Source organism: Manihot esculenta, chromosome 8 (genome assembly GCF_001659605.2).
Source record: "Manihot esculenta cultivar AM560-2 chromosome 8, M.esculenta_v8, whole genome shotgun sequence".
In the NCBI taxonomy this organism is placed as follows: Eukaryota; Viridiplantae; Streptophyta; class Magnoliopsida; order Malpighiales; family Euphorbiaceae; genus Manihot; species Manihot esculenta.
In genome coordinates, this window is record NC_035168.2 from 2,246,611 (window position 1) to 2,260,598 (window position 13,988).

Here is a 13,988-nt window from a genome sequence, read left to right on the forward strand (position 1 = left end):
TTAATTTTACAGTGATTATATAGTAATACAATGCATGTATGTTAAAAATTATTTTTTATTGAATTATCACTCTTTAATTAATTTATCATTTTATATATTAATATCACATGAAATAAGAGATATGAGATAAATTTTGCTCAATCTTGATTGAGGTTTTCAATGGTTTTAAAGCAGAAACCAAATTGCAGAAAGTGGCACTAGACTCTAATTTTACTTATAGAAGGATAGTGTCAGGATCAAGATAAGAGGAAGACACAGTATAAGCAGAAGACACAAATTTTAGAAGCTGTTATCATTTTTTTTAATATATCCATTGAAAAAAATAAAAAGATGTTTTTTAAAATTTAAAAGTGTTCATATTTAAATTTTAAATTAAAAAAATCTAACTAAAGGAGGAATAACCATTCCATTAATCCACTGTTAACATTTTTAATAGGGTTTAGAAGTGGAGTGGATCGAGAAAAGTGAAAGTTATGTGAGGTTGGGGATGAGAGTGGAACTGCACTGCCACTGAGCTCGGCTGAGAAGGAACTGCAATGTCGGCTCAACCTGGCTTCGGCCTTTGCATGGAAAAAGGTTGAATCTTTTGTTATTGGCTAAGCCGCTAGGGCTAATGACAAGGCTGGCTCTCTCTACCTCTCTCTCTCTCTCTCAATCTGAAGTGGTATTGGGAATTTGAAAAGCAAAAAAATAATACTAAAATAGAGAGACACAAAGACTGCAGGTATCTTATCACTTCTCTAACATGTTAAAATAGTTTATTACATTTTGGGAGTCTCTTTTAAATTTCTCTCAACTGTCTTGTCCAACTGTCTTTTTCTCAAGTGCTCCCAAGGCTTCTCCACTGGCCATAAACAAACTTTGCAGCCTTTACTTGTCAGACTTCTCTCTCACTCTCTCACTATCTGCCAAAAGATATAAAAGAAACCCACACAAGTCTATGCAAAAGCTTTTCCAACTTTATCTTCTCATACTCAAACCCCCAAGCAACCCTAGCCTATTAAAACCAACCAAACCTACAACAAACCAAACTACACACTCTCTCTCTCTCTCTTCATGGACTTCCATCTGAAGCAATGGAGAACTCGGCAGCATGAGTCAGAAGAACAACATTCTGCAAAGATGCCAAAACTCCTCATGGATTCCCACCCACCGCAGCCACAGCCACAGCCGCACCACCCATCTGAGTCTACTGCTCCTCTCCCTTTGTTTGTACCTGAATCCAACAGTAAAATCAGTAACGTGTCAGCATTTCCAGATTCAACCCCAGCTGCTGCTGCTGCTGCCGCCACCAGATTTCCCAGTAAGCTTTATTTTCCTTTTCTTGCACCCTTTCTTTTTCCTTCCTCCTCTGAGAAAGTTTACTTCTTGCCAAAGAAAGATTCTTGGTTGGTTTATTTTCTATTTTGATGCTTCAAACCCTAGTTTTCTTTCTTTCTATTGTTTTATGTTCTCTATTTTGTTAGGGATGGGAGGAAGTTACTTCAGCTTGGCTCAGTGGCAGGAACTTGAGCTCCAAGCTCTGATCTACAGGTACATGTTAGCTGGTGCAGCCGTTCCTCCTGAACTTCTCCAACCAATCAAGAAAAGCCTTCTTCATTCTCCTCCATATTTCCTCCACCACCCACTTCAACAGTACTCTTATTATCAGCCAGCTTGTAAGTGTTGCTAAAACCTTACTTTTGTTACATGTTCTTTAATTCTTGATTCTCTCAACGCTTGTTACTACTGTTTGCTTCTTGTGAAAAGATTAAAGATTGTTTTCTCTTTGATATGCTTGTCACCTTGTCGTGATCTTCTTTGTAAACATGACCTCGTGCAAATTCATTTTCTTGATATTTTCTCTTTCTGTACTGACAAATCTTGATGTGTATTTAATCCCCCGCACATCGCCCTCGAGCATTGGATCTAAGCTTTTTTTTTTTTTTTTTTTGGTGTTTCCGCTAATATGGAGTTGGATATCTATATGCTTTATCAGTGTTGCAAACAGGGTACTGGGGAAGAGCAGCCATGGATCCAGAGCCTGGTCGGTGCCGGAGAACAGATGGTAAAAAATGGCGGTGTTCTAGAGACGTGGTGGCCGGCCAAAAGTATTGCGAGCGCCACGTTCACCGTGGCCGTAACCGTTCAAGAAAGCCTGTGGAAATCCCCACACCTACATCCTCCTCAACAACTAGCACTTCTATTGGTATTGGTGGGGGAGGTGCCAGTGGTGTGGCCGGTGCTGCTTTCAGTAGCACCACATCCATTATTACACCGCCCCTATCAGCGGTGACTGACGGGGCGAGTTTTTCTTTTTCTGGGCAATCGCCTTCCGCAGATCTCCTTCACCTCAATCACCGGTAAATCTCATTGCCTGTCTCATCGCCCTTTCACCGTAAAAATTAAACCCAGGGTACCGAAACCATTTGTATTTTTTGAGAAATTGATATTTTAAACATGGGAACATGATGGAATTTCACTGTGTTAGAATTTCTTGAAATGCATGCCCTTGGTAGGACCCCAGTGGAGGTCTGGTCATAATGTCTCGAATCTGGGGGAAGAGCTCTAGATTCTGTACAAAGTAATCCTAACCACAACTTTTGAAGAGTGTTGTGTTTGCTTATGCATCCTTTTTTAACAAGCTTTTCTTTATTCGTCCTTTTGCTTGATCTTTTTGCTCTTGCCCACGTTCTCTTTTTGCCCCTGCAGTTCCTCGGATTCCAAACATGAAATCAAGGGCCTGTTTGGACACCAAACTGAGGTTGGTCATAGAAGTGATGGTCACATTCTGAGGCATTTTTTTGATGACTGGCCAAGGTCGCTTCAAGAACCAGATACTGCAGGAAGCAATGTTACTGCGACCTGCCTCTCTATCTCAATGCCTGGAAACCCTTCTTCAGACGTCTCCTTGAAATTGTCCACTGGCAATGCAGAGGAATCAGTTGGCCCTAGAGGCAATGATAGGGAGCATCCCCAAGTGAATTGGACTGGTGCATGGGGCACAACTCAGGTGGCGTCCATGGGAGGGCCTCTTGCTGAGGCTCTGAGATCCTCCACCTCTAATTCGTCTCCGACAAGTGTTCTACACCAGTTACCTCGTGGCTCTGCTTCTGAAATTAGCTACGTTAGCACTTGATTCTGGTTTCTGTTGTATATACTTTAAATAAGGGGTTCCCCACGTTTCTATGCTCGTCGGCGGCTACAGTCAATCCCAATCATGATTCAACAATGTAATTTTGCATGGATGGCTAGTGCCTTGACGGCTGCGTTTGATTGTTTTGGCTGGAAAATTTACCTGATTTATTTGCTTCCAAAGACTGCACTCTTTATTTGCTTCTTTTTGTAACTTGGAACGCAAGCCCAAGAGTGAAGCATGCAAGCCAACGTTTTCATGTTGAAGTTGTAGACTTAAAAATGCCTTTCATCTTAAATGCCATTGAAAGAAACTGCCCTGAGAAAACATTTTTGTTATTTTTGTGTTTTTTCATATTTTTTAATGAAGGAAAATAATTCTCAGCAGCATTATAGGACCCCAAATCTGGGCACCCGACAGTACATTGTTTTCGAGTCTCGAGGGACGCAGTGGCTACTCCGTCTCACAGGCCCAAGTGAAGAATAACTTCAATCATTTTACTCAAAAATAGTCGCGCAACATTCAACCACCACTTTATGTGGAACATGCGAGATTTAAAAATCCTAGTAGGCATATACACAAAATTTTTCCTAGCGGACATCCATGGTATCCATAATAACGTGACTTGCCAAAGTACTACATATAATTTACAGAGTGCACGCAGCTTGCTAAATGATTTACAAGTTTTGCAGCTTTCATATGATCATGCATTATGGCGTGTATCTCTGCCTTGAGCCTTGGAATTAATATTCTGTGTCCTGAGCAGCAAATCAATTCCAGTCTCAATATACGTCGTTCAATGCAGATGCACAGGTTAACCATTCCTGCTTTAGGGGATCCTCTTACTAAATATCTATCTCAGCCGGAGGCTGGTTTCACTTCACTTTCTACTTCATTCTTTGCTTCATTCTCTTCATCTTCTACTAAAGCATAGACCACTGCTGTCCTAGATGGTGCATATACCATGAAGGACCGAGGCCGGTTATCATACCACCCGTCCTGTACAAAAAAACATGCAAGTTTAGAACCACCATGTTTAAAGGGAAGAGCCTAAGTAGTAAAATCTCGCCCAAATTTTCTTACAAAGGTGAAGTGCTCGGCATCATGACTAAGCCTGTTGAAGCCTCCAAACAAGCCATCATCTGAGTCCAAAACAATCTGGAAGAGAAAACAGAACATAATGAAGCATACAATTGAAAAAATTGACACACTAGCACCATTTTTGTTCAACTACATTTCCATGAAAAGAGTGTAGTTTTTCGCCCCCTCTAAAAATAGCATAATTGATAAAGACAATTGATATGCATATATAGGATTGTTTAATGATGACTTGTCTCACATCATAATAAAAAACTAAACTCAAACCGGAAATATGGTTTCCTACCCCTAATTGTATTTTTCTAGGTTTAATAGATAACCAACATATTTTTCTCCCTCACTCTCTCTGTTGCTCTTTGTCCCGGACAGGTCAATGTATGAAAAAAAAAACGTGTTCTCTCCTCGTTTCTCTCTCTTTGAGCATGAAAATATATGAAAATGTTCAATATTAGTCGCACCAAAATTTGGATTGAGATTATGTTAAAATTGGTTTCAGTCATTTATCACACAGAAAATCGAACTTTCAGTGATTTTTAGGAGACACTGAGATTTGGTCAACTTCAACGGGATCCAGTAACAATTTTAGCGTCTGTGGATGAAATTAAACCTCTCACAATTAAACAAGTGATTTACGATGGTAACATGCCAATTAAAGCAAGTGAAGTTCTGGGCAACCTTTATATCTCCTTAACGAGTCCGCTTTTTCAAGTCCAAAGAAAGGAAAAGAGGAAAAAGAAAAAAGAAAAAAAGAAAGAGAGCACACCTTGTACTTTCCTGACTTGAAGCAGCCAACTCGGTAATCTGAATAGCTGTTAGTCCAATGAAAGTTGAATACAAAAACAAGGTTTCCCCTCTCAAAGACAATGATCCGATCTCCTTCATCCTTCCGTGATATATACTGGTGCTCAGAAGTCATGAACTGCATCAAGAGTTACCCTTAGTGGATTATATTCATTTAATTTTCAATAGCATATGAAGCATGCATATAAACTATAGAAAATTAGTATAATACACTTAAAATGTGATACATCATCTTAGATGAATATAAAGAAAAAGCTGGTGGTTAAATCATAACAATATCCTTCCCCACGGTGGAGCTCGACATTTGGAGGTCGGCAAGAGCTCCAAACCAAATGTCCAAAATAAAGCAATCTAGAAGCCAAAAAACACAAATAGTTTCGCAAGTAAAAATCTCTCAACTCCCTAAACAACATAAATAAAAAAAAAGGGTATGAAATCACATGATTAGAGCTATGATTTATTTTAAAAATGAATAATCCAGCAAGAGCTTAGCTTTTTTGCCAGCATGATTAAGGCTTTTTGTAATGGATCATAGTGGTCCATGAAAAAGTTCTCTGACTATTAGCTTGAAGGATGCCAGCTACATTTCACTGAAGCTTTAATTCAGAAATGCTTCACTAATCTGATATTTTTCTTTGTATTATGGAGCCAATTTCCATAGCCTGATATTTCGTAAGACCTAACAATGTTTGAGCAATAAACATCAAGTACCATCATGCTTAAGAAAATGTCAAGGTTACAAGAACAAATAAAGGTAACTTAGAATAAATTTAACCAAATGGGCTGTCTGTTGCAACGATTGGCTTGACTGGCACACCTCCACTAAAATGGCATAAGCCTTTTTGCTTTGGTTGCTCCATATTTATATGCCCTTTGATTCCTCATCTTTAGCCAATGTGGGACTTTGTTCCCAACATTCCAACACTTCTCTACACGTGCAACTAGGCTGACCAGCTGAAGTCCAGTTGTCACTTGTCAAACCTTGTGTTTGACTCCTCTTGACTCTGCCCTGAAGGTTAGCTCTTCTTGGCTAGCCCAATGGGTCCACTTGAATTTGGCTCATCTCATGGGTCTGGTTCTTTAGGCTCTGCCCACCATGCTTTTGGGTCCCTAGGTCTACAGTCAATTGACCTTAATGCTTCGGTACAGTTTGGGATTCTCAAACCTAGGGATTGGAGCAGAAATGGTGAGCATGATCTGCACACCTCCACCAAATGGCCTAAACCTCTTTTAGTTTGGTTGCTCCACATTTACATGCCCTTTGACTTCTTTATCTTTAGGCTTTAACCAATGTGGGATTTGTTCCCAACATTCCATGGATACAAAAATATCTAACAAATTACATATTATTAAATTTCAGCAACAACAAATTTACAATAGTAGATAATAGTTTACATCACTTAACATTACTGATGAACGACCAAAAAAAGGGAAAGAAAGATACTCCATTGTTTGGTTCTGAAGTGCTGGTATATTGCATTACCTATGATATTGTAGGCTTCCTCTAAAATGATTTAAAATCTTCTTACTGTTCCAATTGAGATACTGTCCTTTTGCAAACTATCACGAAAAAATCATGATGCCCTTCTAACATTTCAACTTGTGAATGGAGGATTGTGTTATGGTAATCCATTTCATAACAAGAAGAGAAGAGAGGATGCTAACAGAATCTAGCATAGACAGTAGCTGCCTCCACCCATATTAACAATCAAAGTGAAATACACCACAAGTAATTTACAACTCTTTTAGCAGTATAAACAAATAGACATAAACAAATGGATAATGGGTAAGGACAATACTAACTATAGCAATGCTAAATAAATAGTATGTTTAGAGCTTACACCATAGGCTTCTTCAAGATGTTGCATTGCCTGATCAAACTCTTGCATTCCATGATATCTTAGATAGTCTGCATCACCCTGGAGGCACACAACAAACAGAAACCAGATGCATCCAAATTCATCTAGAATCCATTCTTGGAATAGCTACTTTCTCAAGGCATAAAGGTAAATATTGACAAATAAACTACTCAGGAAAACAGAAAATCATCTATTGCTTTTGCAATAAGGTGATTACTTCTGCTGGAATCACAAGACAATAATTTGTATGAGCAGTGGCTTTCACATAAAAAGGTTGTCTTTTTCCTTTGCTTGAATCATCTAGTTGACATAATTGTCCTCGATAGAAATATTAAACATACATGGATTGCGACCAACTTATACAATCACAAAGTTTATAGTTAGGTCTAACTGGTTATCATCCGTTAACAATAGAACTGAACTTAAGCAATATAAGATATTTTTTTTATGGTCAGATGTGCTACACGCATGTGGAACCCATGGAACTGGAACATGAAGATGTGAACATATTCAAGCATACATTTTTATTAATGATTGTTATGGCTGCAATGCTCCACTAAGGCTGCTGTAAATAGCCGGTTAAAAGGCAAGAATTTAGCTGCAATGTCCTAAAAAACTACTAAAGATACTAGTCTTCAAGGGTAAATCTATACAGATGAACTAAGACCTCTTAAAATTATTTTCCTGTACGACAACCTATAAAAATAAAATTGTAATAACAGAATGACAATGAAAATGATCCTCAACTATAATTAATGCAAAATTGCAAATTCAGAGTGATAGGAACAACACACAAGTTTTTCTTAGTATTAAGCATCCATGATCGTCTCCTCAAACAAAATATGAGAAAACAAGAAAAAAACGCAACTTTGAGTAATCACAACCTAACAGAGACATATGTTTACTTAATATTCTAAAATTCACATTTAGTTCTCCCAGTTAGCAAATCATCCTATCCTCTTTATATTCTCTCAATACTTTGTCAGTGGAAGAGGAGGAAGAGTAACAAAGTTTATTTTCCCCCCTTCCTAAACAATCCTGTGTGCCGTATACTGACTATACTCCATTGTTTATCTGTTCTTATTTCTACAGATCAATTTGTTTTCGTTTCTCTTCTTTTTGATCAAGGAAATGGCTAAACAGCTCTAAAAAAGGTTCAAGATTGATATTGGAAGATGTGAAGATGGTATTACAATGGTAGGAACCCTAACTATTCAGTTAAAGCAGGAATTTAGGCAGAATTAGGGGAAAGAATGGCAGAAAGATAATAGAACAGAAGAAAATTAGAAGGTATCAGAGAATGAGAGAAGCTAATACATATTTATTGATTTACTCAGCCTTTTTATGCACCAGTTCCTGCCAATATTCAGCTGGATATTCAATAACTGCTTCTGTGACTAACTACTGTCCCTAGTTTCCCTCCAATTCTCCTAGTTGACTTTCTATTAACTTTTTACCCATATTTGCTGACCTATTCTCATTTGACTTCAGCACCTACTCCTATGTGACAACAATGCACTTAGAAAATTAACACTCATCTCACCTAACTACATTAACATGGTGTTCAATGAGATTTACATGGACTGACTGCAGCAGAACCAAGTCAGTATCAAAACATGATACCTGTGTAACGTCCCAAGCCCCAAGCCAAGCGGTGGAAGCAAAATTCCCACCTTGGTGGTATAGGAGGAAAGGATTGATTTGTATAACCTTAGCTCCAACTACTATAATAACTTAAGCACTCGGGCCCAGTGTAAGCACTTGGGTCCAGTGGTTTATGGTAGGGACTGAAAGATATTTGGGTCAATTGGAGCTAGGATGTTACAATTGGTTCACAGCCACTTTTGGGTAAAAAAATTGTGTAAAGCATGGTTTTGAATCACAGTCACAACGCAAAGGAACCAGCCAGGCACTATGCAAATTCTCTTGAAAAATTAGTAAAATTCATGAAATGAGTAGATATTGGTAGACACAAATAAGCAACTATATAACAAGAATAAACACATCAAATAAAGACATTACATAGATAAATAAACACATCAAATAAAGACATTATATAGATAAATTATTATACTAAGATACATCAAATACTGAAAAAAAAAAAGAGAAACAGTAAAAACATAAGACTTGCCTTTTGCAAGAAACTAGCTGCGGAAAATAGTGATATTTACAATCTAAGCTTAAAGGGAGATTGCAGAAAGGAGGAATTTGGTAAAATTTTTAGAGTATGAGATAAGGCAATAGGTGTGGATTGAGGAAGTCTGGAAAATGCAAAAGATGAAAGAAAAAGAAGAAAAAACTACCTAAATGTGATTTATGGTAGCTGCAATATCGAGGGTAACGGTCATTACTGTCACTTAGCAGTAAATAATGGCATTATCATACAGCCAAGAAAATGCCTATAATTAATAGGATTATGGGTAAAGAGGCCTTAAAATCTGTAAATTAACAGCTGATACATTACATGATGATTGTTATTTAAAACCATGCTAAAAAAGTGGTGGGCTAGGGAGGAAAAAGGCTAACCCTAGGAAAATGCCTATAAACAACGAGATAACGGGTAAAGAGGCCTTAAAACCCATAAACTAACAGCTGTTACATTACATAACCATGGTTATTTAAAACCATGCTACAGAGTTGGTGGGCCAGGAAGGAAAAGGCTACTCCTAGCTAGAGATCAAGTGGTGCAAACGACAATACCCCAAATACCCCAACGTTGTATTCAATATAGCACAAGAAAATTAGCACATTAGCATAGGTTGCAATAAGGACGTTGCAAAATTTAATGGTTGAGATTGTAGCATCCCAAGCCCCAAGCATGTGGTGGAAGGAAAAAGATAACACATTGGTGGGATAGGAGAAAAATACGAAGATATATAATTTTAGCTCGAACTACTATAATAACTTGGGATAACTACTTTGGCCCCATGCCTTAGAACTTGAAAGTTATTTGGGCTAGCTGGACAGTTAATCTCCAAATACATTGCAGTAATGAAGAAACAAAACAAAATTATGGCATAACAAATGAGAGGTAGTCCAAACATTTGGCATCATTTAGCAACCATAAATACTTCAACTTTCCCTTTACCCTCAACTACCTTTATGGACAAGGATAAGTACTTGGATGTTGATATGACACTTTGAAACTTCAAAGTAGTGGAAGTTATGAAATTTTAGAAAATACTTATAACCAAGTCCAAGTACAATAGGTCGTGAGGATCCCATAAGTAAATCAGGAAGAAAGAAATCTTGCATGGGAAATACTATGCTCAATAAAATATCACGCAATGTATAGGAATTTGGAAAGAGAGAAAAAAGAAAGGAAAAACAATAACATTCAAGAACCAAAGAAATGAATAAATAAGTTCCAACACATAACAAAATAAATCGCAGCTTTAGGCAAAGGTGTTACATATAGTCATCAAGGCTTACTATGACAAGTGAACTCAGAAAATACAGAAAATCCCAATGATCATGAAAAATAAAAAATTAAACAAAATGAAAAACAAAGCTGAATCATGATTGCTGTATAAGATACTATTTATGATTATAAAATGTAGCCTAAAATTTTGGTTGTTCATTATTCTATTCATAGCATTGCATGTCAGTTGCTTCAGCAAGTAATCTGCCTCCAGTATTAAGTTACTCCATACAAACCTAGGCACAATTAGTAGATTTCTACATCTCTGCATACAATAAATTGCTTTATCATGTAATATATCAGTGCTAATACCAATACTAGGCGACTTGGCCATCAAATCATGAATATCGCCTTAATGAGACTAACCCCATTTTGGCATAATGGGAGGAAAGAAAATAAGAGAGGAAAAAAAGAAGGAAATCCCTTATTTGTTTTCCATTATCTTGTTTGGATAAAACGAAAATAAAAAAGAAAGAAGTGAAAATAATTTTATCTTCTCTTATTTGGAAATCTAAAAATACGAGGAGAATATGAACTACTATTGGTCCTTTTAAATTACTGTTTATCCTGGATTAAATTACTATTTATCCTTTTACAAATTCAAATTTGAATTATATATTGGCAAAAGAGTAATTTAGTTTAAATCATATAATTTTTCCTCTCTCCATTTCTTTCCAAATTAGATTGTGCCAAAGGAAACTAAATGGTTATTTTCCTTCCTCACTTTATTTTTCTCCCTTTACCAAACAAGGGAAAATCACTATTCACTCATAATTTCCACCCTTATTTTCCTACCCCCTTATTTTTTTATCATACAAAACATAGGGTAAAGAGATTGGAATAGTGAAATTGAGTTACAAAATCGGGTAGAAACTTACTAGATCAAATCTACGACGGCATTTATCATAACTGTGGTTGTTCCCTGGAATTACTTTACCATTGGGCAGATGTCGATCCCCTCTTGGAAAATCAATCCACTCTAATTAAGCAAAAATAAACAAAGTACCCACATGGTTAAAAACTTTGGGTGGAATATTAGCTCATTAAATAATGATAATCCAAAGAAAGAAGACAAACAAATAGCAACAAACCAGCTTAACGAGCTAACCAGTCTTACCAGGATGTCCAAATTCATTTCCCATAAAATTCAAATATCCTTCTCCGCCTAAGCCCATGGTAATAAGCCTGATCATTTTGTGCAATGCTATTCCACGATCTATAAGAGGAGTAGATGGTCTGTCACGAGCCATGAAGTCGTACATGTCCTGAGAAAGAAAATAGAGTCTAAGATAAAAAGAAAAATATGCAAATTTCTTAAGCTACATTCACCAGAACATCTCAGAGGAGAAAAATCAGTTAGAACCTCATGTCAATCTCAGAACCACAAAAATAACAATGTTATTTCACATTGTTTCCAACGTAAATGCAGGAATTCACATGATATCCATTTCCCCATGTCATTCCAAACATGTTTCTGAATTGTAAAAGACTGGAAAAGATGAAAAATTAAAGGAAAGCAACCAAAACCTTAGGCTCTAAACAACAATAGATATGCATTTATTCTCTCATTTTTCAATCTATGTTGGCAAGTGACAAGTAGAAAGACTATAATGCATTGGTAGACAAAATAAAATTGAATAGCAGACGGGATTGTAAAAACATGAAATGCATAACGTTTGAACTTCTCTGATGTTATAATCTAGTCTTGGATCTTCTGAATCAAAATGCAAATGGATGGCAAATAAGTATCACACTATCACAGTGTATATTCTAGATCATGCAACATCTTCAACCCTCCTTGTGGAACTACCAATTTGGCCATTCCTTGGAGTTTGTACTCACAGAGCAGAAACTTTGCATAATCTATCACTTATTGTCATGTAGATAGAGAATGCATGAGACACAAAGTGACTCTGGTACTGGCATCCATGCTCAGTCCATATACAGATAAGCTATTCCCCAAGTTTCGTTGTGATTATGAAATTACATTATCAATTTAAAATGATCTTAAGAAGGTTGACTGGTTAAGAATAAATCACAGAACAGAATGGAGTTTTCACTATATGAATTTTAAATAACTACTCTACCAAGCAACTAGCAAAAAAAAATTTGATGCATTTGCATGCCCCATCATTAGAACTGATGACCGCTGGGCCTCATCCACCCTGGGTAAGGTCAGGCCCAAGTGAACTAAATGGCCTAAAACCCACAAAACCCCTTAGGCTGACCAACTCAGCATTTCATGCCTCGACCCAGACACGCCGGGCCGGATGGGTTACCCGCGAGCCCAAATCCAGTAGGAAGAAGCCCAGCCCGGTGATGTGACGTGAGGGAGAGGAGTTGGCCCGGTCACTTCGCAGCCCTGCCCGCACGCGCGCCGGGGGAATTAAATGGCCGTCTGACATGGAGAGGGGGTCTGACACGTCCGTACGTACGGGTTTGAGTGACATAGACAGCTAACACAATAGCAGGGAGGCCGAGAGACGTCACTAGCAGGTAAAAAGGAGAGGAGATCTTCTTTTGAGGGGGTCTTCTTCTTCCTTCGCCTGGGGGAGCCTCCAAGATTTTTTTTTTCTCTGCAACTATTGCCTATCCATACTACTATAATTCATGAACCTGACTTCAACGTCAGAGGGTCTCCACCAGGGGCATCCCCGGTAGACCCCTGACCATGTTTCCTTATTTTGCAGGTCCTTTTATCAAATCGAACATTGAGAGACCCATATGATGGAGCAAGAAGAAAATCAGATCTATCATGGAGTAAGAGGAAAATCGGAATCATCAAGAACCATAAAGCATACTGACATTTTAACTTTCAATTGTGTGCATGTCTTTAGGTGGACTGATGTCCACAAATCAATAAGATATTCTAATACCTTGTCCATCAGCCAAAATGCAATAGTTTTGTCACCAACAAGAGCTTGGTCATGACTTTCAGCATAAGCAACACATTTTTCCAACCACCTTCTGTTGGTGAGTGTATGCACAATGTCACCCATTTTCCAGTCCTCATCTCTCTTCCTACACCCAGTATCAGAATGAAGAAAAACGTAAATTAGATTTGCATTACACCTGAAAACTAACATTGAGGAACTCCTAGTTCAAACTAGTCAAAGGAAGTTCTAAGAGTTATTTTAAGGGAACATACTTAAGAATCTCAATCCATTTATCGGCAATGGCCATGTGGAGACGGTAATCAAATCCAACACCACCATCTTCCACTGGAATGCAAAATGTTGGCTTTCCGCTAACCTGTAAAGAATGAAATTATCATTATAAACAGAAATTGATTGAGAATTTTATTAACCAAAACACAGTCTTGGTGATGATCTCTACGTGATGGAATTAACATACATCTTCACCAATGGTAACAGCCTCAGGGAAAAGACCGTGAATCATATCATTCACAAGCATCAAATAAATCACAGCATCTACATCAGTTGCATATCCAAAGTACTCATTGTAGTTGCCAGTAAAAGCTACCTACAGTAAGCACACAAAAATTTATGCTGTGAGCAAAGGAGGAAGGATAAGTCATCAACACAAAAGCAGAAAGAAAATGATCAAGTTGCACTCATCATTAACCGACAGCATATTGTTTTGCTCACTTTAGGCTAGGAATCCAGCTAATCATTACTCCCTAACAAATTAATCATAGCCATTGATAATCAACTTTTGTACCAGAAACCAAGAC

The 13,988-nt window shown here is 37.6% G+C and overlaps 2 protein-coding genes across 5 annotated transcripts in view; one reads left to right on the forward strand and one right to left on the reverse strand.

Annotated features, from left to right (window-relative positions):
- The first annotated feature begins 435 nt into the window (after positions 1-435).
- On the forward strand, positions 436-3,297 carry LOC110621057 (growth-regulating factor 3). The gene is made up of 4 exons (XM_021765093.2): positions 436-1,303; positions 1,467-1,658; positions 1,979-2,342; positions 2,692-3,297. The coding sequence occupies exons 1-4, from the start codon at positions 1,057-1,059 to the stop codon at positions 3,116-3,118; spliced, it is 1,230 nt and encodes a 409-aa protein (XP_021620785.1). The 5' UTR covers positions 436-1,056; the 3' UTR covers positions 3,119-3,297.
- A 294-nt stretch (positions 3,298-3,591) lies between these two features.
- Positions 3,592-13,988, reverse strand: part of LOC110621058 (1,4-alpha-glucan-branching enzyme 1, chloroplastic/amyloplastic) — a 29,747-nt gene continuing 19,350 nt past the window's right edge. For 3 of the 4 annotated variants that reach the window (XM_043958841.1, XM_043958844.1, XM_043958843.1), the window contains 9 exons: positions 13,649-13,777; positions 13,443-13,546; positions 13,171-13,315; positions 11,412-11,559; positions 11,173-11,273; positions 6,856-6,933; positions 4,977-5,132; positions 4,199-4,273; positions 3,592-4,114 (listed from right to left, as the gene is read on the reverse strand). In XM_043958841.1, the coding sequence (XP_043814776.1) occupies positions 3,974-4,114; positions 4,199-4,273; positions 4,977-5,132; positions 6,856-6,933; positions 11,173-11,273; positions 11,412-11,559; positions 13,171-13,315; positions 13,443-13,546; positions 13,649-13,777 (1,077 nt within the window). In that variant the 3' untranslated portion in view covers positions 3,592-3,973. The remainder of the gene's footprint in view (positions 4,115-4,198; positions 4,274-4,976; positions 5,133-6,855; positions 6,934-11,172; positions 11,274-11,411; positions 11,560-13,170; positions 13,316-13,442; positions 13,547-13,648; positions 13,778-13,988) is intronic. The other variant, XM_043958842.1, reaches the window with a different exon arrangement.

What these genes read in the sequence shown, in the direction of transcription:
- LOC110621057 (XM_021765093.2), top strand. Translation starts at nt 1,057, where the DNA reads ATGGACTTCCATCTGAAGCAATGGAGAACTCGGCAGCATGAGTCAGAA. An exon ending in TGCCGCCACCAGATTTCCCA is followed by an intron (nt 1,304 to 1,466) that starts GTAAGCTTTATT and finishes CTATTTTGTTAG; the next exon opens with GGATGGGAGGAAGTTACTTC. An exon ending in CTCTTATTATCAGCCAGCTT is followed by an intron (nt 1,659 to 1,978) that starts GTAAGTGTTGCT and finishes ATGCTTTATCAG; the next exon opens with TGTTGCAAACAGGGTACTGG.